We start from the raw sequence: 23399 nt of genomic DNA on the forward strand, positions 1-23399 counted from the left end.
AATGACCAATGTAGAAGCCAAGCAGAGAATCTTAAAGGCAACAAAAACAAAAGGCCAAGTGATATTCCGAGGCAAACCAATTAGAATCACTCCAGACTTCCCAAACCAAGTCATGAGAGCCAGAAGGGCTTGGAGTAACATATTCCAAACTCTGAAAGAAAACAACTTCCAGCCAAAAATTTCCTACCCAGCAAAACTTTCTATCAAATTAGATGGGGAAATAAGAAGCTTCCATAAGAAACAGAAACTGAAGGAATTTATGTCCTCAGAACCAGCACTAGAGAAAATACTCAAAGAGATTAACTACAAAGAAGAAATAGGTAATACACATCAGAACCAGAGAAACAAGATTTTCCATCCAGCAGAAAACTAAGCAAAGAAGAATAAACAGTATTTCAAACAGAAATAAAATCTTAACATATTAGGAATTAAAAGTTATCTCTCAATAATCACACTGAAATTTACAATTCCCCAATAAGAAGACATAAAGTGGCAAAATGAATTAAAAACTAGAATTTATCCATCTGCTGCTTACAAGAAACACACTTTACAAGTAAAGATAGTAACATATTCAAGGTAAAGGGCTGGAGCAAGGTAATTCATGTTAAGTAGCCATCCTAACAAATGTGAAGTAGTATTTCACTATGGTTTTTATTTGTATTTCCTTAATGATTAGTTATATTATGATAATAATGAATGATATTCATGTGTTTGCTGGTTATATAAAAATCTTTGGAGATTCATTACCTATATTAGTCTTTTACCTATTTCTAAATTGTACTGTTTGCTTTCATTGTTGCTAATTTCTAGGATTTCTATTTGGAATATTAATATACCTTCAGATATAGCATTTGGAAATATTTTATCCATTCTATCAGTAACTTTTAATTTATGTTTGCATTGTCTTTGGATGTACAGTATTTTTTAAATGATGTTTATTTACACTTTTGTTGCCTGTGCCTTTGGAATCATATCCAAGAAATCACTGCCAATTTCAATGTGAAGTTTTATGACCCAGGTTTTCTTCTAAAAGTTTATAATCTTAAGATTTACATTTAGGTCTTTTATCTATTTTGAGTTTTTATTTGTATATGGTGTTAGGTAAGGGTCCAATTTTATGCCTTTTCATGTAATTGTTATTTTTCAACAATATTTAGAGAAAAGATTATTTCCTCCACCAAATGCTCTTGGAAACCTTGTCAAAAATAACTTGACCATATATGGAAGAATTTATTTCTCAGCTTTTTATTTTACTCCACTGGCGTATATGTCTGCCTTTATAGCAGTACTACACTGTTTCGATTATTGTTGCTTTATAAGGTTTGAAATCAGAAATTGTACATCTTCTAGCTGTGTTCTTTTTTGAGATTGTTTTGGGTGTTTAGAGTTCATATTTCATGTTATGATAGATTTTTTCTGAAAATAAATAAGTAAATGTATAAAAAATATAATAAAGTAAAAAAAAAAAAAGAAAGTTGGACTTGAACACCAAAAAAAAAATAAAGGAAAATTAATGCAATCACTTTGGAAAACAGTATGGAAGATCCTCAGAAGGAGGAAAACAAACTTACCATATGACTCAGCAATACCACCTATGGTTATCTACCAAAAAGAATGAAAACCAAAATACCAAACTAATGCATGAGCAACCATGTTCATAGATGCACAATTCACCATTGCCAAACTGTGGAACCAGCCAAGATGTCCTTCAAGAGATGAGTGGATTACAAAACTCTGGATGTGTACACAATGGAATTTGCCCAGCCATAAAGGAGAACAAAATTATGGCATTTGCAGTGAAATGTCACAAAAAATAAGAAATCAGATGCTCTTCCTAATGTGCAAAAACTAGGGAGAAATGGGTAACAGGAGGAACTCTAGATTAATAAGAGATCCTATACAGAGGAGCAATTAAAGTGGCCTGAGGGGATGGGAGGGGAGAAGAGGGAAATTCTTTAAAGCAAATGATGTACTTAAACATATAAAAGTTAATCAGGAAACCAAGCATGGGAAGGAGGGAAGGGGAGGGGAGGGGTTAGGAATTGGGTAAGGGCTGATTGGGTAATGTGTGCATGTATATCTCAAGTTTTTATTATCCTATTAAGAAGTATGACTACAATGCACCAATAAAAATTTATTTAAAAAAAATTTTTTTCTCAGCTACTTAGGCCCTTTGCAGCTCAGTGAGACCCTGTTTCAAAATAAAGGCTAAAAAATAGGGCTGGGGCTACAGCTTGGAGGTAGAATGCCCCTAGGTTCCATCCCTAGTACTGGAAAAAAGTAAATAAATAAATAAATAAATAAATAAATAAATAAATAAATAAGCCAGGCGTGGTGGCGCATGCTTGTAATCCCAGCATTCAGGAGGCTGAGACCGGAGGATTGTGGTTCGAGGACAGCCTCAGCTACTTAGTGAGGCCCTCCACACCTAGTGAGACCCTGTTTCAAATTAAAGAATAAAAACTAGAGCAGGGGGTGTAGCTCAGAGGTTGAATGTCCCCAGGCCCGTGAAAAAAAGACATACACACACACACACACACACACACACACACACACACACACACACACAGTTACATATATACATACATATATATGTATGTATCTGGTCTTATGCTTATTTAAAAGATGTCTATCGATGGTAGAGTATATGCTTTGCATGCACAAGGACGTGGGTTCTATCCCTAGTACTGAAAATAAATAAATTGTAAAATAGAAATAAATAAATTATAAAAGAACACTATGTACAACTTAAAAATAATATACTTGGGAACCAAGATAAAGCTGGTGATTTCTAGAAGACAAACTATCAGAAATAACTTACAACAAGAAAGCAAACATGTGAATAAAGTGAGACAGTGAAAAGTTCTCAAAAAGTATAAGTTCAAAGCATTTGAAGTACTAACTTATTTAAACTTTTCACAGCAGACAGAAACTTGTGGTTTTCCCTGACATTCAGTAACTCTGAAACCAAAATCTGACCAAAATAGCAAACACAGAAAATCTCAGACCAATTTCATCTTAATTACTGCTATAAAAATCCTTAAATCAATTCCTATACTATTAAAGGGAAAAAACAAAAAATAGAAAAATATGTTTTATTCCAGAAATCTATTATTGTGATTGGTATAATAATGTATCGATAAACTAAAGATCAAAACATATATTAGATTCTCAAAAGACCCTAAAAGTCATCTATCTGAAACTAACTTGCTAAAACAGAAAGTTAAGAAAAATATATCAGCTGGGTATGGGGGCACACACTTGTAATCCCAATACTTGTGAGGCTAAGGCAGGAGGATCTCAGGTTCAAGACCAGCCTCAGCTGGTTAGTGAGGCCCTCTGCAACTTACTGAGACCCTGTTTCAAAATAAAGAACAAAAAATAGGGCTGGGAGTAGAGTTTAGAGATAGAATGCCCCTGAGTTCAATCTCCTGTAAAGAAAAAAAAAAATCACCAAATGTATTTATTCAAACTAGGAACATTCCAAATCTATCAGATATCAAAACACAATATACCACTACAGTATTAAAAGTTTTGGCTGGGAGGGGGGGGTGGTACACGCTTGTAATCTCAGTACTTGGGAGGCTGACAGCCTGACAGCCGGATTACAGGTTTGCAGCCAGCCTCAGCTACTTAGTGAGGCCCTCCACAACTTAATGAGACCCCGTTTCAAAATAACGAATAAAAAAATCGAGGTGGGGGTGTAGAGCTGGGGATGTAGCACATAGGTAGAATCCCTCTGGGTTCAATCCCCAGAACAGAAGATAAAAAGAAGAGGAGGAGGAGGAGGAAGTAGTAGGTAGTAGTAGTACTAGTAGTAGTAGTAGTAGTAGTCGTCATGTAGAAGACTGTGTCTTATGCCGGGCGTGGTGGCGCACGCTTGTAATCCCCGCGCTTGGGAGGCAGAGACAGGAGGATCACGCAGGTTCGAAGCCAGCTGCGCGCACTGGCTTAGGAGACCCTGTTTCCAAAATGAAAATGTAAAAATAGGTCTGGGAGTGTAGCCCAGAGGTAGAAGGGCTTCCAGGAACCCCAGTACCACCACCAAAAAAAAAAAAAGAAGAAGACTGTGTCTTAGTTCAATTCTCAGTATCAAATAAATAAATAAATAAAATCTATGGCCAAAGAGACTACACCAGGTTAAGAGATAAGTATCACAGCAGGATGCCAGGCATGGTGGCACATGCTTGTAATCCCCACGCTTGGGAGGCGGAGACAGGAGGATCATGCACTTTAGAAGCCAGCGCGCTGGCTTAAGAGACCCTGTTTCCAAATAAAAGGTATAAAATAGGTCTGGGAGTGTGGCCCAGAGGTAGATGGTTTCCAGGAACCCCAGTACCACAAAACAAAAAAGTATCACAGCAGGAAAAGTAATTGCAACCTACTTAAGCAAAGATACATAATAAAGAGCTATCACAAGTCTAGAAAGAGAAAGGCCAAAAGAAAACTATAAATGAGCAATTGATGGAAAGAAAATTTGAAAGGGACCAACTTACTAGGTAAATAAAAATTTAAACAACAATTAAGTATAATTTTTCCATCAGACTAGAGAATTTTTTGGGGGGTGGGTCTGGTGATGAAACCCAGGGGCATTCAAACTCCGAGCTATACCCCCTGCCCTATTTTTTTATTCTTTATTTTGAAACAGGGTCTCACTAAGTTGCAGAGAGCCTCACTAAGTAGCTGAGGCTGTCTGCGAACCGCGATCCTCAGGTCTCAGCCTCCCGAATGCTGGGATTACAAGCTTCAGATTGGAGAGATTTTAAATTCCTAATACCCAAGAGGTTATATTCTCAGTGCATATAACTAATACAGAGTTCTTCTATTAAAGAAAATTTGGCATTAGGTATAAAATTTTTCATTGGACACACTCTATAGACCAGCAACTTCACTTTCAGAAACTATCCTACAGAAGCGTTCACCTATGTACACAAAGATGTCTGTCAAAGATGTTCACTATAACATGGATTCCAATTTTTCTTACATTAAAAAGTCCACAGAGGCATGTTTTAATAAATTATAATACTTTTCTATTATAGAATACAGGCTTAAAAAAGAAAAATGCAGATCACTACATATGGACAGAGAAGATAAAAACCAGCAAAATATAAAATCAAAACAAAGTACAATTTCTTTTTTGGTGAAATACTATATGTATATATGCACACACACATATACACAAAAGCATACAAACACACGTATACATACACACATCAGCATATAGAAAAGAAAAAATTAAGGACTACAAATTGCAAGAAACTGGTCACTTTTTACATTATAAACATCGCATTAAAATTGTTTATTTTTATCAGAAGGAGATTATTTGGCATATGCCTATGCTTTTAGTATAAATGAGAGGTAAGCCTTCCAGCACTTACTTGTGATCCTTGAAAATGTCGGCCAGGAAATTCTGGTTAATGGCTGGAAATATCTTAAAGAGCTGCTTCTCTTTTAGCTTAGTAGCACAATCTTTTTCAAACATAAGTCTCTCCCTTTTCTAAAATAAAAATAAAAACATAAAGACCGCCCTTAAGATGTAATTTACAGTATAAACAAAACTGACCAAAAGCATAGTTATTTTGTTGTAAAAAGAATAATAATTTATAAGCAATTACAGACTTTCTTTGCTGATTAAAGGACAAAGTTAGTAGTATAAATATTATTGTGCTGCCGGGCGTGGTGGCGCATGCTTGTAATCACAGCATTCGGGAGGCTGAGACCGGAGGATCGCGGTTCGCGGACAGCCTCAGCTATTTAGTGAGGCCTTCGGCAACTTAGTGAGACCCGGTTTCAAAATAAAGAATAAAAAATAGGGCAGGGGGTGTAGCTTGGATGTCAAATGCCTCTGGGGTTCCATCCCCAGATCCGCAGGGGGGATAAAATTATTGTGCTATTTATTTATATCCCATTTTTTGCAAAGTACATGAAGTTGCTCATATATATGCATATATATACAATCATACATATATATATATGGATTTGTATGTACATATATACACATATTCACATACATACATCCAATATATTCAATCATAATATATAAAAAGGATGAAGCTATAAATACAGTCATGCACCCTGTAACATTTTGGTCAAATGCTGATCCCATATACAACGTGGCTACACCACATAGCCTAGGTATAGACCATATTCAGTAGGCTTGAGTAAGTACTTTCTATGATGCTCATACAACTATGAAACTGCTTAATGGCACATTTCTCAGAACATTACCTCTGCCATTAATCAATACCTGACTATATATATAAACAAAAAGGATATAAATAAATGAATTCAGAGATTAGAGAAAATGAAGATAAGAATATACGTGGTGCCACACGCTTATGTGAAATCCTGTTTCAAAATAAAGAATAAAAAATAAGGCTGAAGGTGTAGCTCAGAGGTAGAATGTCCCTGTTTTCAATTCCTAGTACCCCCCCCCACAAAAAAAAAGATGGGTACATCTTTAATAGCAAAACCGACTCTGTGTGTTTTGGGAAGGAGGGTTTTACTAGGGACTGAACTCAGAGGCATTCTACCTCCAGGGTACCCAGCCCTTTTAGTTTATTTTAAAACAGCATCTCACTAAGTTGCTGAAGCTGGCCTCAAACCTGATTGGTATCTTCCTGTCTTAGCCTCCAAAGCATTAGGATAAGACTAACATTTTTTTTTTTTTACTATCTTATATGTGAAATTATCTTCAAATGAAAAATTTCTTTCATCTTTTTCCCAGAATTAAAAGGTAAATGTTAAGCCAGGTGTGGTGGTGCACGCTTGTAATCCCAGAATTTGGGAGGCTGAAACAGGAGAATAGTGGTTTGCAGACAACCTCAGCTACTTAGTGAGGCCCTTTGCAACTCAGTAAGATCATGTTTCAAAATAAAAAATAAAAGTAGGACTGGGGTGTTGCTCGGAGGTAGAACCCCCACCTGGGTTTCATCCCTAGTACCACAAAAAAAAAAAAAAAAAGAGAGAGAGAGAAACTTTTTTTTTTTTTTTTTTTTGGATGGTACTGGGGTTCCTGGAAGCCCTTCTACCTCCGGCTACACTCCCACGGGCTACACTCCCAGACCTATTTTTGTACTTTTTTATGTGGAAACAGGGTCTCTTAAGCCAGCACGGCTGGCTTCGAACCTGTGCGATCCTCCTGTCTCTGCCTCCCAAGCGCGGGGATTACAAGCGTGCGCCACCACACCCGGCAAGATAAACGTTAAAAGCCAGGAAAGATACAGTTCCTTCACCTGCAAAATTAAATCTAAAACATACAAAATTACATGCTGATGGTTTAGTTAGAATATCAACTACCTAGAAGCAAAATCATCCAGCTGCAGATTATATTTAAAACATCTTTCAATTTTAACATTAGCTTCAACCAGGTTAAATACAGAGTCCAGACTAGGAAAAATAATTAAATGAAAATCACATATACCCCCTGTCAACCAGAGTCAGAGAAAATGCTTAATATATTTGTACTAACTCATACCAAATCATTTTTTTCCTGTAAGGCAATTTCTTCTGACATTATTTCTCTAAGTGATACTTTTTTAGTTTGAGTATTCCAATGATCTAATAAGGGTAGCATTTCAGGTGCTGTTAAAGTCTTCAGTAATTTTTTGCCTGTTTTCTGAGATGATTTTTGTTCAGGACTATCAAGACCAGTATGTCCAACCCGGGAAGGATCTACAAGAGAAATACAAATACTGTCATATCCTCAATAATCAATAATCAATGTATAAATTACTTTCCACTCTTACATCTACCTCAAAGAAACTAAGGAAACACTTTTTATTCAGTTCTTTTTTTTTCAGTCTGTAAATATAATCCAACACTGAAATTTCAAAATATATCTTTAAATAATTGCAAGCAAGAAATAATATGTATTAAGTGTAGGACTATTTCGAATGAGCAATGATCTGAATATAACTATTAATGAACACAATGCTTTCCATTCTTTTTCATATCACTCTGACACAAAAATGGTGACATATAATTACTTAGGTCACTGATAAAGAGAGGAAGTTATAGCCAATGAAAGTCAGCAAATGGGCTGGCTTTGGTCACCTCTGCCCAGCTACTCCAAGGATGGAGAAGAACAATATTTTGTCATATCAATTACTAACTGGAAGCATACAACAAATACTGAGCAAATGATATTCAAAATAAGGAAATGAACATTCTAAGTTGCCAAAAAACAGAACTTAACGTGTAACATCTCAAAATACATTCTGGTATATTTCTTTGTTTTCCTAGGCAGTGAAGAAATGGCAGATTCTGGCATTCACACAACTGTAAGACACACAACCACAATACATTCCACACACTCTAGCCCTCAGACGGCTTTAACTCGTGAAGCTATGACATGAGCACAGGTCTGAACTAAAGCAGAGCCCACGAAATCTTCAACTTGGCGCTCCTTGCCTTGGTTACAGCGGGAATGAACAGAGGAGATGGCTGAGGACTCATGAACAGAAGGAAGACCTTATCAATACTCTGTCACCCAACAGTAACTGAAGAAGATGCCCTCTTAGGCAAGTCATTTGGAATCAATTCCAAGTTGGCAGGATGTACTAAAACAATAGGCTGACCTTTGTGCTCTAACATATTAATATCAACCAAAACACTGAACAACCACATAATAATTAAACAATACTCTCAAACACATGAACAAAAACACTACTGCTCTCAAACCAAAAGTTTCAACCTTTTTTAACAACAAACACTCAGACTATATTTATTAGATAATACCTTAGGTATTCCACTCATGATAGTTAAATACATAGTGACAGAAGCTTTATTCTCCTTCAAGTTTTTATTTTATATAAAGATTCAATGTTAAGTGCCTTTAAAGAACTTTTATTATTTGCAAGTCAAAACTCACAAATAACATGTTTGGAAGTATACTTAGTTAAATATACTTAAGTATATTCATATACTTAGTATATCAGTTAAAATACACACACACCAAGATCCAACAAGACAAGAACATTAGAAGTAAAAATACATGTTTTACCTTGTATTATCTTGCCACAAGATACCTCCTCTTGTCTTTGTCGCTCCTAAACACACATGCAGAGCAGAGGTAAGGGAGGGTGCATTGGTAAACAAGGCTATAGAGTTATATAATTTTTTTCTTGAAATAAATTCTTCTTGTATACTTGCAAATAGTTCTTATTAGATCTAAGTAAAATAAAACTAGATAAATGAATGTATGAAGTATGGCTACAACTACACATTTTTCCCACTTACAGAGCTCTTAAGCTGTTTTTTTTAAACATTGCTTTTGAAATTTAATCAATTAGTATTGTAGTTTTTTAGGGAATAAAAACTCACTGTTTATTTTTTTCCTTTAAAAAAATTAACAATCACATTGAGCTCCATCGCTAATTATATAATTTGGCAGTCTGGAAATATCTCAAATACTGAAAAGAGAAAAACAATCAGTGATCTGTTAACTGGTAATGGTTCATTCTCTCTCCAAGTCAAAATTCAATAGGATTCTTTCAGACAATATGGTAGATTTTATTGAAAAACAAATAACAAAAACACAAAAGGAGCTCTTCATACAAAGAAGCCTACCAACCATTACAGATTCTTTCCATTTCTCATGAATCACTTTAGCCAGGTTCAGATCTATATGAACCACACAATCCTCAACTGTTAGAGACCCTTGTGAAGGGGAGAGAAAGAAAAGAAAATATAATCATTACTCATTATGCATTTGCAGAAAATGTACTCGACTACCATATGCATTATAAAACTAATGTGTACTATCAATTATTAACTTTTTTTTCTTTTTGTGGCACTGGGGATTGAGCCCAGGGGTATTCTATCTCTAAGCTACACCCCAGCCCTATTTTTTATTTATATTTTGAAACTAGGTTAGTGAGAGTCTTACTACTTGCTCAGGCTGTCCTCAAACCTACCATCCTTCTGTCTCAACTTCCCAAGTACTGGGATTGAAAGTGTGCACCACCACACCATGAATTAGTTTATGTTTTTCTATTTAAAAAGCTCTTGGATTTTTTTTTTTGGGGGGGGGCTACTGGGAGTGGAACCCAGAGGCTTTCTACCTCTGGGCTATACTCCCAGACCTTTTTTTATATTTTATTTGGAAACAGGGCATCACTAAGTTACTGAAAGCCTCACTAAGTAGCTGAGGCTGGCTTTGAACCCATATGATCCTCCTGTCTCAGCCTCCCAAGTGCGGGGATTACAAGCGTGCCCCACCACGCCCGGCTTCCTCTTAGAATATTTTATGTTATGTACCATTGTTTTCATATTTCCTGACCGCCACAACTATAAAAAGCTTCATAAAGAGCATATTTAAATTATTAAATCCCATTAGTTCTTCACTTTTTGTTTTCACTAATTGAGTCTTTTCAATAAGTGTGCTCTAAGAAATTAATTCTTAGCCAGGCATGGTGGGGCTTGCTTGTAACCTTAGTACTTGGGAGCTGCAGGAGGATCACAAGTTCAAGGCAGCCTGGGCAACTTAGCCAGATCCTCTCTCAAAATAGAAAATAAAAAGGGGTGGGGAGGTAGGTTAGTAGTTGAGTGCTTTTGGGTTCAATCCCTAGCATCACCAAAAAAAATAAAAAGAAATTAATTCTTGCCTTAGGGTATCTAGAGTAGTACCAGAAGACTCAATAAAGTTCATCTGTACAAGTAAGTGTGAGATATATACACACTTAAATATATAAGGAAACTTTTTTTTTTTTTTTTTTTTTTTTTTTTTGGTGGTACTGGGGATGGAACCCAGGGGCCCTCTACCTCTGGGCTACACTCCCAGACCTATTTTATATTTTATTTGGAGACAGGGTCTCCTAAGCCAGCTAAGGCTGGCTTCGAACCTGCAGGATCCTCCTGTCTCAGCCTCCCAAGCGCAGGGATTATAAGCGTGCGCCACTACGCCCAGCTATAAGGAAACTTTAAATTTATATATAGGATGGATACAAACTCTCTATAAATATTCTCTAGTTCTTCAAATTATGTTTTCTTAAATCTTCTAGAAACGTACTGTGTCAAAACTAAGACACCATGTAAACTTAGGCAGCACAAATTGCTTTCACATTTTGGTTTACATATGAAATGATTTTGTAATTGAAATATAAACCTCCCTGTTCTTTCACACATAAGACACATATGTATTAATTTACTTTTTCCTTACCTGAATCAATACCAACTGGGCCAAATAGTTCGTTGAGTTGAAAAGCCAGCTCTGGGGGTAATGCCAATTCCAAACAGTCTATGGTCAAAGACTTGGCCATCACTGGCATGGGATTCAATACCTCAGTTTTATTTTCTTCACTAACTCCAGATGACAAACTACTTCCTGCCATTAGAATTTTCTCCATTTCCTGTTCATCTTCATTCATAAATTCTTCTGTGTTGGCAAATTTCACATAATCCTTTGGAAAATTTTCATTTTTCTTTATTTCCAAAGACTCGGGAAAATAAATTTCTTCATTTAGTTCAAGATTTGAAGTGCTTGATACTGAATTTAAAATATTTGATAAATTTAAAGAAGACTGTATACTCTCTCCAGTCTGTGTGGCTATGAGACTATTCTCCATTTCACTCACATCTTTAGTGGTAGTGGATTTCCCAATGACTGGAAAAGCCTGCTTAAAGCTACGTAAATCTAAAAGTTCAGCCTGACTGTTAGGAAGTATTTTATTGTTATTCTTTAGATCTATAGCAGCATTAGAAAATATACTTGTTATTATTCCAGGATTTTCAGGAGTTGCAGCTTTTTCTGCCTGCCCTGAGTTTCCCTTTTCTGCATCACAGTTAGATTGTGCATTAGTGTTACTGATATCAATTCCAATTCCGGGGCTAAACTCTGGTACAGAAGAATTCGAATCTTCTACAGTTTCTCTTTGGCCAATAATTTCCTTCAAATTCAATCCCAGAGAAAATGGTCCAACCTGTGATTCATCACACGATTTTTGAAAATTCTCAAATTCAGTATCCTCACATAATTTAGTTTCAGAATCCAACAGAAGGCTTGTGGCCCAAATAATATCTTTATTACACCTCTCATATAAGTCCTTTAGGGCTTCTAATGAAAAAGATCCAAAAAGCTTACAAAGGATGTTAAGATTTTCAGATTCATCAGCACTAGTAAGCTCACTTTCTTCTACATATGTGCTTTTATCATGCATTACCCTATATGGAATTGTTTCTTGAACATTTGATTTTGTATTAATATTGAAAGCTTTGGGTTTAAATCCATCTAATCTTCCAGTTAATACTTGGATAGAATCTGAAGCACTAATTTTATTCTTTTCTATCTTCCATAATAGAGCAAAGTCCTGTGGTTCAGTCTGTGTACATGTGCCTCCTTCTACTCCAGAGACTCCTCTAGGCATTTCCCCTGGAAATTCAGCTAGAGGTGATGGTCCTACTACTCCAGGAAGAGCTACTGCACTACCTGTAAAAGTAAGAGCAGATGTGTGCTGCCCATGAATCTTTTTACTTAGACAACCCTGATTCTCTGAGGTCATTTCACTGTGTAGCAATTCAGTAGTGGAACTACCCAACGTTTTTAGTTCTTCAGGACTTGTGCCCCAACAGGCCTCATGTGTTGTGTACAAGGATATATCATTCATACTGTCATTTGTTCCAAAATTTAGGTTATGTTTACTTAAACCAGCTTTTGGCATTCTTGATCTGTGCTCTCTCTGAGCTAAAGAATCAGATGAAGGCCAGTCACCCACAATACTCAATGAGTTTTTCTCAGTATCTTTATAAGTATCATATTTAGAGCTGTTGAGGAATTCTGAAGGACCATCATACTGTGACTCCTTGCATTCCTCTGCACTTTCATATGGAGATCCTCGTTGCTGGATATGGTCTGCGCTTGCAGATCCGCCATTATCTAACACTTTGTGTGACTGAGGACGGTTGTACTTTTTGTCACTTTGTACAGATGATGTTTTTTCAGATTTTCGGTTCTTTTTTGTCCTCTGACCAATAGTCTTATCAACTGGCCAGTCACCAACAAAATTTGATAGCTCTTGTCTTGGAAACTTTTCCGAAGGTGATTTACTTTTTGGTTTCCCAAAGGTTTTTTTCTTTACTGTTGTTCTTTCTTCTAATGTTTCACTAGAAGAAAATTTTTCATTTTGAAGTGGTATAGTATTTGCAAGTTCACAATCTTCTTGATTATTTTCACCCCAGCAAACAACTGGTGACACACTCTCTGCAGGACTGCCTGTGTTGGTTTTAATGCACTCTATTCCAGACGTCATTTCTACCTGCTCTTCCTTTTTGCTTTTGTCTGTTGCTTGAACTTTGCTTTCAGAGTCTGAAAGACACGTGTGAGGAGCGTCCTGAATGAACTCACCCAGAGTGTTGTGATTCACACCACTTATTTCTTTTCTTCCTTTGTTTAATTCTGCATGAGGGAGATATGTAGTATTCTCAGGTACCACAGTTTCTGTGGTCACTTCAAGATTCTTCTCAATTAACTCCAAGTGTTTCAAAGAAGAGGATAAAACATTTTCTTCTTTTTCAAAGGTAGTATCTTCATTGTCTTGTGGGCTATGTTTTTAAAAGTATAAGGAAATGTCTTAATGTTGCAATTAACACTATGATTTAAATTAAATAACTATTCAACAGAAGGAAGGCATTTACAATTTTTTTTTCCAGTACTGAGGATAGAACCCAGAGGTATTCTACCTCTGAGCTACTCCCCCAGCCCTATTTTTAATACTTTTTTTCTTTTCTTTGCAGTACTGGGAACGGAACCCAGGGGCATTCTACCTCCAAGCTACACCCCAGCCCTATTTTTTATCCTTTATTTTTGACGAGTTGCAAAGGGCCAAAGTAGCTGAGGCTGTCCGCGAACCGCAATCCTTTTGTCTCAGACTTTCAAATGCCGGGATTAAAAGCCTGCGCCACCGGGCGTGGTGGTGTACACTTGTAATCCCAGCATTTGGGAGGCTGAAACCGGAGGATTGCGGTTCGCTGACAGCCTCAGCTACTTAGGCCCTCCGCAACTTAGTGAGACCCTGTTTCCAAATAAAGTGTAAAATAGGTCTGGGAGTATAGCCTGGAGGTAGAAAAGTCCCTAGGTTCCACTCCCAGTACCACCAAAAAAAAAAAAAAAAAAAAAAAAATATATATATATATATATATATATATATGTATACACACACACACACACACACACATATATATATATATCTGAGGGTATAGTTCAAAGGTAGAATGGTTCAATCCCCAGTACCATAAAATATGTATAAAAGCCATGCTAAGAATGTAACTGAGTGGTAGAGCTCACTGGTAGAGCACTTGCATAGCATGCACCAGGCCATGCATTCAATCCCCAACACCACCAAAAGAAATGAAAAATAAAAAATAATATATATTATAAATATATCCATATGTATCAAAGCTTATCTTGATCTTTCCCTAATACACTATGAGAGCCTATCTTATTGTTGTAACCGCAAAACCTAACATGAGGCTTGGAAGAAAATTCTTTTTGAATTTAATAGTAGACATGAGATTTTCAGTTAAGGTGTTCATTATGCATTAAATTAATGTCAAAGATTTAAATTTCTTCCCAGGAAGGAAACCAATGTCCTGGCTTCTTTCACACCTATTTAAACTCAGCTTATATAAAACAGAGGTTGTTTCTCTGTCAGATTTTACCTAGAAACTCTCATTTATAATAAAGAGCCAACCAAGATGATATGCATAATTGAGGGAGACTGAAAAGAGGGGAGGAATCTCATTCGCTCAATGTTTTAACATCAAGTTTGATGTTAATTTCAGACTCGAGGCACTTGTGCCTAATCAGTATACTTTCAACTTCTGATTTTTCCTTATTCAATTTTTTTAATTTTTTTTTTTTTTTGCAGGTCTGGGGATGGAACCCAGGGGCATTTGACCTCTGAGCTACACCACCCCCCGATGTATTTTTATTCTTTATTTTGAAACCGGATCTCACTGAGTTGCAGAGGGCCTCACTAAGTAGCTGCGGCTGTCCACGAACCGCGACCCTCTGGTCTCAGCCTCCCGAAGGCTGGGATCACAAGCGTGCGCCACCGTGCCCGGCCCCTTATTCAATATTTTAATTCATCTTCCTTCCTTTCTTTACTCCAAGACCTCTCAAAGTCCCAACTCTCCATGCAGCCTTCCTAAGTAGAATCACACCTCCTGGCCTTTCCATGTGCCAGGTACTATTCTAAATTCTTTACAGCAGTAATTCATAACACCACACACAGTGTAATTACTGCCTTTTACTAAGAGTAATGTGCTAAAGTACAGAGATTCTGAACCTGCTGAAGATCACAAAGCTTTGGGATTTGAACACAGGAAATAGAGCTTAAATTCATCTCTTAACCACTCTGCAACAAGTTTCTCAAGAAAAAGGCATTTATGAAACTACTCTTTCCCGCTCCCAACTTCTTCTAACAAAGCCTCTCAACCCTTACCATCATAAATGTGGGCAATCTAGACCTCTCCACAGCTGAGGCTCTTCTTTACTCACTCATTTACCAACTGCTGATACTTATGAAATCAGTCTTGCTATGCTCTGATAACTGTCCTCCAAAGACCATGTGTTAAAGTCCTGATTTCTCGCCGGGCGTGGTGGCGCACGCTCGTGATCCCCGCGCTTGGGAGGTGGAGACAGGAGGATCGCGCTGGTTCAGAGCCAGCCGCTCTGGCTTAAGATACCCTGTTTCCAAAAATAAAAAAAGTATAAAATAGGTCTGGGTGTGTAGCCCAGAGGTACAAGGCCTTCCAGGAACCCCAGTACCACCAAAAAAAAAAAAAAAAAGTCTTGTTTTCTCGCGTGGCATTATTAAGGTGGAGCCTAGTTTAGGGGTTCTTAGATCACAGGAGGTACGTCCTTGAAAGAGACTGTGGTACCTCAGTCCCTGCCTCTTCCTCTTTTCTTTTGAGAATGGAACCCAGGGGCACTCAACTTCCAAGCTACATCCCTTGCCCTGTTTTTTATTCTTTATTTTGAAACAGGTCTTGCTAAGTTGCTGAGGCTGGCCTCAAACCTGCAATCCTCCTATCTCAGCCTCCCAAGTACTGGTATTATAGATGCCAGTTCCTCTTCCTGTCACACCCAGTTCCTCTTCCTGTATTTTGTTTGCTGGTTATAAGGTAGCCCCTTTTGTTCCACCATACAATCTAACCTTAATGTATTACATTATGCAAATTCTGAAACATAAGATAATTATCTTGTGGTGTTACAGTGACAGGAAGCTGGCTATCACAGTTCTCTCCAAAATCACAAACTTCCAAAGAGCTACAGTTTGTTTTACTTGGTAAAAGAATACAGAGTGTGTGTGTGTGTGTGTGTGTGTGTGTGTGTGTAACCAGGGACAGAACACAAGGGCATTCTAACTCTGAGCTACATGCCAGACCAATTATATTTCTTATTTAAAACAGAGTATCACTCGGTTGATGAGAGTCTCACTAGTTGCTGAGGCTGTCCTCAAACCTGTGATCCTCCTGTCTTAGCCTCCCAATTACTAGGATTACAAGCATGCACCACAACACCTGGCTCTTACTGTAATTTTCTGTTGTTGTTAATGGTCAGGTCAGATTTATTTTGAGATGAGAAGAAAGGCATGAGATGTGAGACACAAAATTTACCCTAGAGAATGCAAGACTGGCAAGTAGGTAAAGGATTGAAATGCCTAATTTTTATGATGCTAGTTTAAAAGAGTATTTTTACTAAAAAACCTTAGAAATGTGAGCATATATAAAATAATAGCAGTGACAAAATACTGGAATAGCAAAGGACATTGTATAAAGAAAATGGTGTATTCATAGTATAATCATAAACTCACAAAACCCTGAGTACAATGAAAAACATCTTATATCATCTTTCATATGAACTTTCACTTCTTTTGCTAACTTAATCTCAGCTAACTTCAAATGTGACAGTAATTATATCCTTAAAAATAACAAAGTCTACTTTTAAAGTTTATCAGAGAAGAGTTAATCAGCAGTGATTTCACAAGCTTCATGAGTGTACAAGTTAACACATTGCATTTCAACACTGAACTTTTGCACATGAGGTGTTTTAACCTACCTGGAACTTCTGTCCTCACAAGAATATGCACACAACTCAATACGCTCAATTTTCTCTGGGACTGAAGAACTCATGATTATCGGCACAGAAACAAAACGTTGATAGTGTTCTAACATTCGTGTTATTTTTTCTTTGCTTATCCCATGAATATTACGCCTGAAATTTTCAGGGGAAAATAAAAAGGGTAGAAGGGATATTAGTAGTTGAGTTTAAAAGAAAAAAGAAATATATAATGTCCAGGAGAATAATGATTCATTTTTTTCTTTCTTTTTTCAATGCTAGATATGGGACTCAGGGCCTCTGTCATGTTAGGCAAGTGTTCAACCACTTAGCTATTTCCCCAGCCCCATTAATGATAAATTTCTACAAACTAATTCCAAAACTGGGTTTATTCTAAAACAACATATACTATTTGATTTTTTGGTGGTACTGGGGTTCCTGGAAGCCCTTCTACCTCTGGGCTACACTCCCAGACCTATTTTTACATTTTTATTTGGAAACAGGGTCTCCTAAGCCAGCGTGCGCGGCTGGCTTCGAACCTGCACGATCCTCCTGTCTCTGCCTCCCAAGCACAGGGATTACAAGCGTACGCCACCACGCCCGGCATAAATTGCCATTTTTTAAATCATCCTATACAATCTTTTCTAAACACCCTCTATCAATTTGTTAAAAAGCACATTCCAATAACTTTATAAGTTGTTGTTCTCAAGTTTGCAAAACATCTCATAAGATATAATGTTTTAATTTATTACCTAGTGAAAAATAAACATACACTAACACAGGCTTCCCTTTGTGCCAGTATGGCAGACTAGATGTTCCAAAATACCCTTCTATTATGATTAAACTAGATTTGAAGTAAATTAAAACAACATTACATTTTAAGCTCAAAGGAAAAAATTCCTAGTTATATGAAGTCTGTATCCAAATATGAAGTTTACTATTTGTGTTTTGACTCAAAGTAGCTTATTTCTTCATGTGGTTTTTTTTTTTTAATGAACTCATCTTCAGTTGAATTTAACATATGGGAACTCTTAGACCTTGAACTAAAGATGTTGTCATTCATACAGCATCTAGATTTGCATCTCCCAGGAACAGAAGGTATACTTTGGTCACTCAAGTTTTTTGTCTAACTGAAAACATCTCAGTTGCAACTCTCCTATCATGGGATAGATTCAAATCTCCAAGTCTGCATTCCAGAGTTAATATTAGTGTGTGCCTCTTGAGTGAATCTGGCTTTCATATTTACCTACCTCCATCTTGTCTGGTTTCAGATCACAGAGAAGCAAAGAGATAGAAAATATGAAAGAGAGGTTAAGAACATAGACACAGAGGATAAGACTAAAAGGTACAGCACACAACTAATCCAAGTCCCAGGAAGACAAGAGAGTATGCTGGACAAAAGCAACTTAGAGAAAAATGCTGAGAAGGTTTCATAGCTAATGATAGACACCAACTTCCTGATTTCAGGGGCCAAATTCCAGAGATAAAATGTAAGAGATCCATTACTAGAAAAATAGTACTGAAACTGTCATGCACCAAAGAGAAGGATATGATATTAAAAGCAGCCAGAAATTAAAAAAAAAATTTAAGCTAGTTATCTACAAAAGAATCAACACTTAGAACGAGACAACTGACTTAACAACAATAGTGGAAATGAGAAGAGAGTTAAATGTTATCTTCAATAACAGAAAATAACTAACGATCTAGAATATGAACAGCAAAAGTTAAGAATGAAAAAAAACAAAAGCATTTTTAAATAAATATTTTTAAAAGTTTGACACCAAGCAGACCTTCACTATAAAGAAAAAAAAAAATTCAGGCAGAGGGAAATTCCCAGATGAAAGGTCTATAATGCAAGAAAAAATGAAGCTCAAAGGAATTAAATAAGTAAAAACAAGCACAATCTGCACATACTAGACAATGATATCAGGTAAGCTGGAAAAGAGGTAAGTATCACAGGTAAAACGTTTTCAAGTCTTTATTTATGAGGAAGGCTAAGAACATGCTTTAGTGTTAGTCTGTAAAATAAATATATGGTAACCACTAAAAGAATAAATTCAAATTTACAGATTAGTATAGAAGAAAAAAACTGAATGAGGAAATTTAGATTTGATCAAAAATTCCAAAATAAGGCATGACAGGAGAAAAATATCTATATAAATTTCTGTGACAGAACAGTCACAGAAAAGGTAAAATAAAAGGCACAGTGAGACAGTAAGAAAGATGATCAACTATGAATAACAAAACAACTATAAAATAACTAAGCTTATCACTTAAAAGCCAAGACAGAATATTTTAAGCCTAGAGTATGAAAAAAGAACACTAAAATACTAATTAAAAGGAAGCTGGTATAGTTTCATTAGTATTAGATAAATTAAGACTTCCAACAAAATTTACTATGAAATAGAAAAATCACTAGAGATAAAATGTTCATTAATATGAATGCTATCAAAATCATAATCTCCTTTGTAATTTAAACAAATATCCTCAGAATGTAAAACAAATAAATATAAGCCAAAGGATAAGGAGAAACTGATATGTGCAACAAACCAGAGAGAAAATTCAACACACCTCACTCACATTGGGAGATTTCACCATTCCTCTCTCCCAAATACTAATCCATCAGGTGGGAGAAAATATATAAAGCTAAGGAGATATTGAGCAACAAAGTGAAAAAACATGACTAATAGATATATAAAGACACTATAACCAATCCACATTCTTATCAAGTAAACATGGAATATTTATTAAAAAGTCATAACTAGGCCATAAAATATCTCTTTTTCCTTTTTGGGTATTGGGGACTAAATCCAGGTACAGTCTATCTCTAAGCTACATCCCCAGTCCTTTTTATTTTTTACTATAAGTCAGTATCTTGGTCCATTGCTGAGGCTGGCCTTGAACCTGCAATCCTCCTTTCTAGCCTTCCAAGAACTGGGATTATAGGTGTGTGCAACCATACCTGGTTAAAATATCTTTAAAAATATGAAAGAATTAGTATCACACAAACCACACAATCTGACCTCCTCCAATTAAGTTGAGATTCAATTTAAAAAAGGAAAATGCCCATCTGCTCAGAAATTTTAAAACACAGTTCTAAATAACTCAAGAGGGAAAAAAATAAAATCATAACACCATTTAGAAAAGAATAATAAAAAGAAAGCATTATATGTTTTGGGTTCTTTCTTTCTTTCTTGAGTCTGAGGATGGAAACCAGGGGAATTTGACCTCTGAGCTATACCCCCTGCCCTATTTTTTATTCTTTATTTTGAAACAGGGTCTTACTGAGTTACAGAGGGCCTCCCTAAGTAGCTGAGGCTGTCCATGAACCGCGATCCTCCAGTCTAAGCCTTCCGAATGCTGGGATTACAAGCATGTGCCATCACGCCCAGCTTATATGTTAAAATTTGACAGCAGATAAAGTAATAAACAGGGCAATCCATGGCCTTGAATGCACATGTTTGAAAATGACCTAAACCTCTGGGTAAAGAAGTTTAAAAAATAATATAATAAATATAGCTAAGTAGATGGTTTTAAAAGCAAAGAAGGGAGACTACAGAGAAATAGAAATGAATTAAACATAAAATGACTTATAACAGAGAAGACCAACCAAGTCAAGAGTTGTTGATTTGAAAGGCTAATTATAAAAAGAAATCTGATCTCTGGTGAGAAGTATCAAGAAAAAAGGAAATAATGTAAACATATTATACAGCAGTTACAAAGATAAAAGAACGCTGTTTTAATAAAAATCTTAACTGTGATGTGATGAGACATTTCCTACTGAACCTTCTTAAAAGGAAAATACAGATCCAGACAATTTTATAAGTAAATTTAATCAAATACTCATACTTAGATAAACTTTGAATAAGAAAAAGAGGATATACTTTCCAATGAGTTTCATGAACCTAAAACCACGATACCAAGCCAGTCAAGGCAGGTCGAAGAAGGAAAAACGGAAAGAAAACTCATTTATCTATAACAGATGCAAAAATTCTCAAAGAAATATAGAAAAGCAAATCCAGTAATGTTTTAAAGAGATAATTAAAAGGAGTTAAGTACTGGTACCTTCTACAAAGAGATATGAACTGTGAAAAGATGATGTCAAGGGAAAGGTACCAGACAAAAAAAGACCGTATGTGGTAGGGTTCCATTCGTATACAAAGCCCAGAATAAGATGCTGAACAAAGATGAGGGGTGCCTAAAGGAGAGAAGAACTGGTAGGAACTGCTACAGGTGTGGGCCTTCTTTTCAAGAGAATGGATGTGTTCTGGAATTAGTGGTGATTGTCCCACAACATTGTGAATATACTAAAGGTAGGCTGTCCTTTAGTTAGTAATGAAAATAATTAAAACTATCAAGGAGAAAACAGGCTGACCCAAATTAAATTAGGTCTCTCCAGGAATACAGAGGGGGAAAAAAAGTATATCCGTGTTATTCAAGTCGAACAACTAAATAAAAAAAAAACACCTGGACATCTGGATCGTTACTACATTTTCAATCTCTACCTCACTACCTCAACACCTTCTAGAACTTTAAATTAGTTGGCAACTAAAAGTCCTTCCCAGTAACATATAGTTCAGATGTGTCAAGTCCTAGGGTCAGTTCTTGTTTCAGATATTAAGATATTATAAAAGAAAATAAAATACTAACTACATAACACAACTGGTACTTTTTGACAACAGCATTTTGGAAACAGAAAGATACAAAATCTTCATAAAAACGGAAAAATGTAAACAATATAAAGTATCAATTTTTAAATAGCTAAACTGAAATCTAGTCAATTTATTTCACTCATCACTTATAAAGAAAAAAATCTAGATGAATTCTAACACATGAAATAAAACACAAGTCTTACCTTGAAAGTTCCTTTGGTTTGAACTTCCACCATGTGTCTGGCTCCCGGAAAAGAACCTTATATTTATGTTTTAGAGACTATGTATTAAAAAAAAAGACAGGAATACTTTAAAATAATTATTTCCATGAAATTAAATACCTTATTTCTAAACTTATATATAGCACATTAAAAGTGAAAGAACCCCAAAGATTATCTGAATTGTTAGTTTAATAAAATACACAATCTCTTCAACCCAGCATAACTTCCAGAAATTTATGATACTGATAAATACATATTTAAGAGAACAAAGATGAGTGAATATACAGACACAAATGCACATGCATGTGCCACAACATCCACTTCACTATTATTTGTAATAACAGAAAAATACAAATAACTCAGTACTATTAAGATGGGTTTGGAGTCAGAAGTGGTGGCACAAGGCTCAAGGACAGCACTAGCAATACGGGCAGACTCTTCTCAGCAACTGAGTGAGACCCTGTTTCAAAACAAAATAAAAAGGGCTGAGAGTGTGGCTCAGAGGTGGAATGCCCCTGAGTTCAATCCCCAGTACAGAAAAACAGAGAGAGAAAAGAAGAAAAAGAGGAAAGAAGGGAGGTAAGGTTGACTAATTAAAAAAAAAGGTATAAGGATAAAACAGTATGCCGGGCGTGGTGGCACACACTTTTAATACCAGTACTTGGGAGGCTGAGACAGGAGGACTGCAGGTTCACAGTCAGCCTCAGCTACTTAGTGAGGCCCTTTGCAACTCAGTGAGACTCTGTTTCAAAATAAAGAATAAAAAATAGGGCTGAGGGTGTAGCTCAGAGATAGAATGCCTGAGTTCAATCCCCAGTACCACAAAAAATATATAACAATAACTTTTAAAATCATATAAATGTTAATGAGAGAAGGTCCTTAATATAAACTGTTGCGAAAGTAAGACAAAGAATTTTAACTTGGGTAAAAAAGGATTAGTCATACATTTGAATTTACACAGAAATTTTCTGGAAAAAGTCTCAAAAATAATATTAAAAACATTTACCTCTGGGGAGGAGAACTTTAGACATTTTTTTTGCAATCTGCTTATCACAAACATGCATGGCTTTTATATTTTGAAATTATTTCATACATATATTAGCTCTTTACATTTTTCAAAGCTCATGGCTATAATCTAACAGCCAAACCCTGTACCTGTACACTACATCTAGCTAGCCCCTCTCTCCTCCATGAGAATAACTATTTGGGCAAAAAAAGTTTTTATCAATACTGGGGATTGAGCCCAGGGGCATCCTACCTCCAAGCCACATCCCAGCCCTATTTTACTTTTTATTTTGAAATAGATCTTACGTAAGTTGCAGAGGGCCTCACTAAGTAGCTGAGGCTGGCCACGAACCTGTAATCCTCCTGTCTCAGCCTCCTGAGTACTGGGATTACAAGCCACCACAACTGGCTACAATTCTCCGCCTCCTGGCTCATCAATCATCAGTAATTTTTCCATCCCTC

General features: G+C 36.2%; 1 protein-coding gene across 1 annotated transcript in view; it reads right to left on the reverse strand.

The window, feature by feature from the left end:
• Positions 1-23399, reverse strand: part of N4BP2 (NEDD4 binding protein 2) — a gene marked incomplete at both ends in the record, with an annotated part of 63522 nt that overhangs the window by 21131 nt on the left and 18992 nt on the right. Inside the window, 7 exons of the mRNA XM_080697430.1 lie at positions 5379-5497; positions 7478-7674; positions 9005-9050; positions 9575-9660; positions 11162-13539; positions 17060-17215; positions 21915-21991. Coding sequence (XP_080553556.1) covers positions 5379-5497; positions 7478-7674; positions 9005-9050; positions 9575-9660; positions 11162-13539; positions 17060-17215; positions 21915-21991 — 3059 coding nt within the window. The remainder of the gene's footprint in view (positions 1-5378; positions 5498-7477; positions 7675-9004; positions 9051-9574; positions 9661-11161; positions 13540-17059; positions 17216-21914; positions 21992-23399) is intronic.

This window comes from Muscardinus avellanarius (assembly GCF_963383645.1).
Source record: "Muscardinus avellanarius genome assembly, chromosome: 6".
Lineage (NCBI taxonomy): Eukaryota > Metazoa > Chordata > Mammalia > Rodentia > Gliridae > Muscardinus > Muscardinus avellanarius.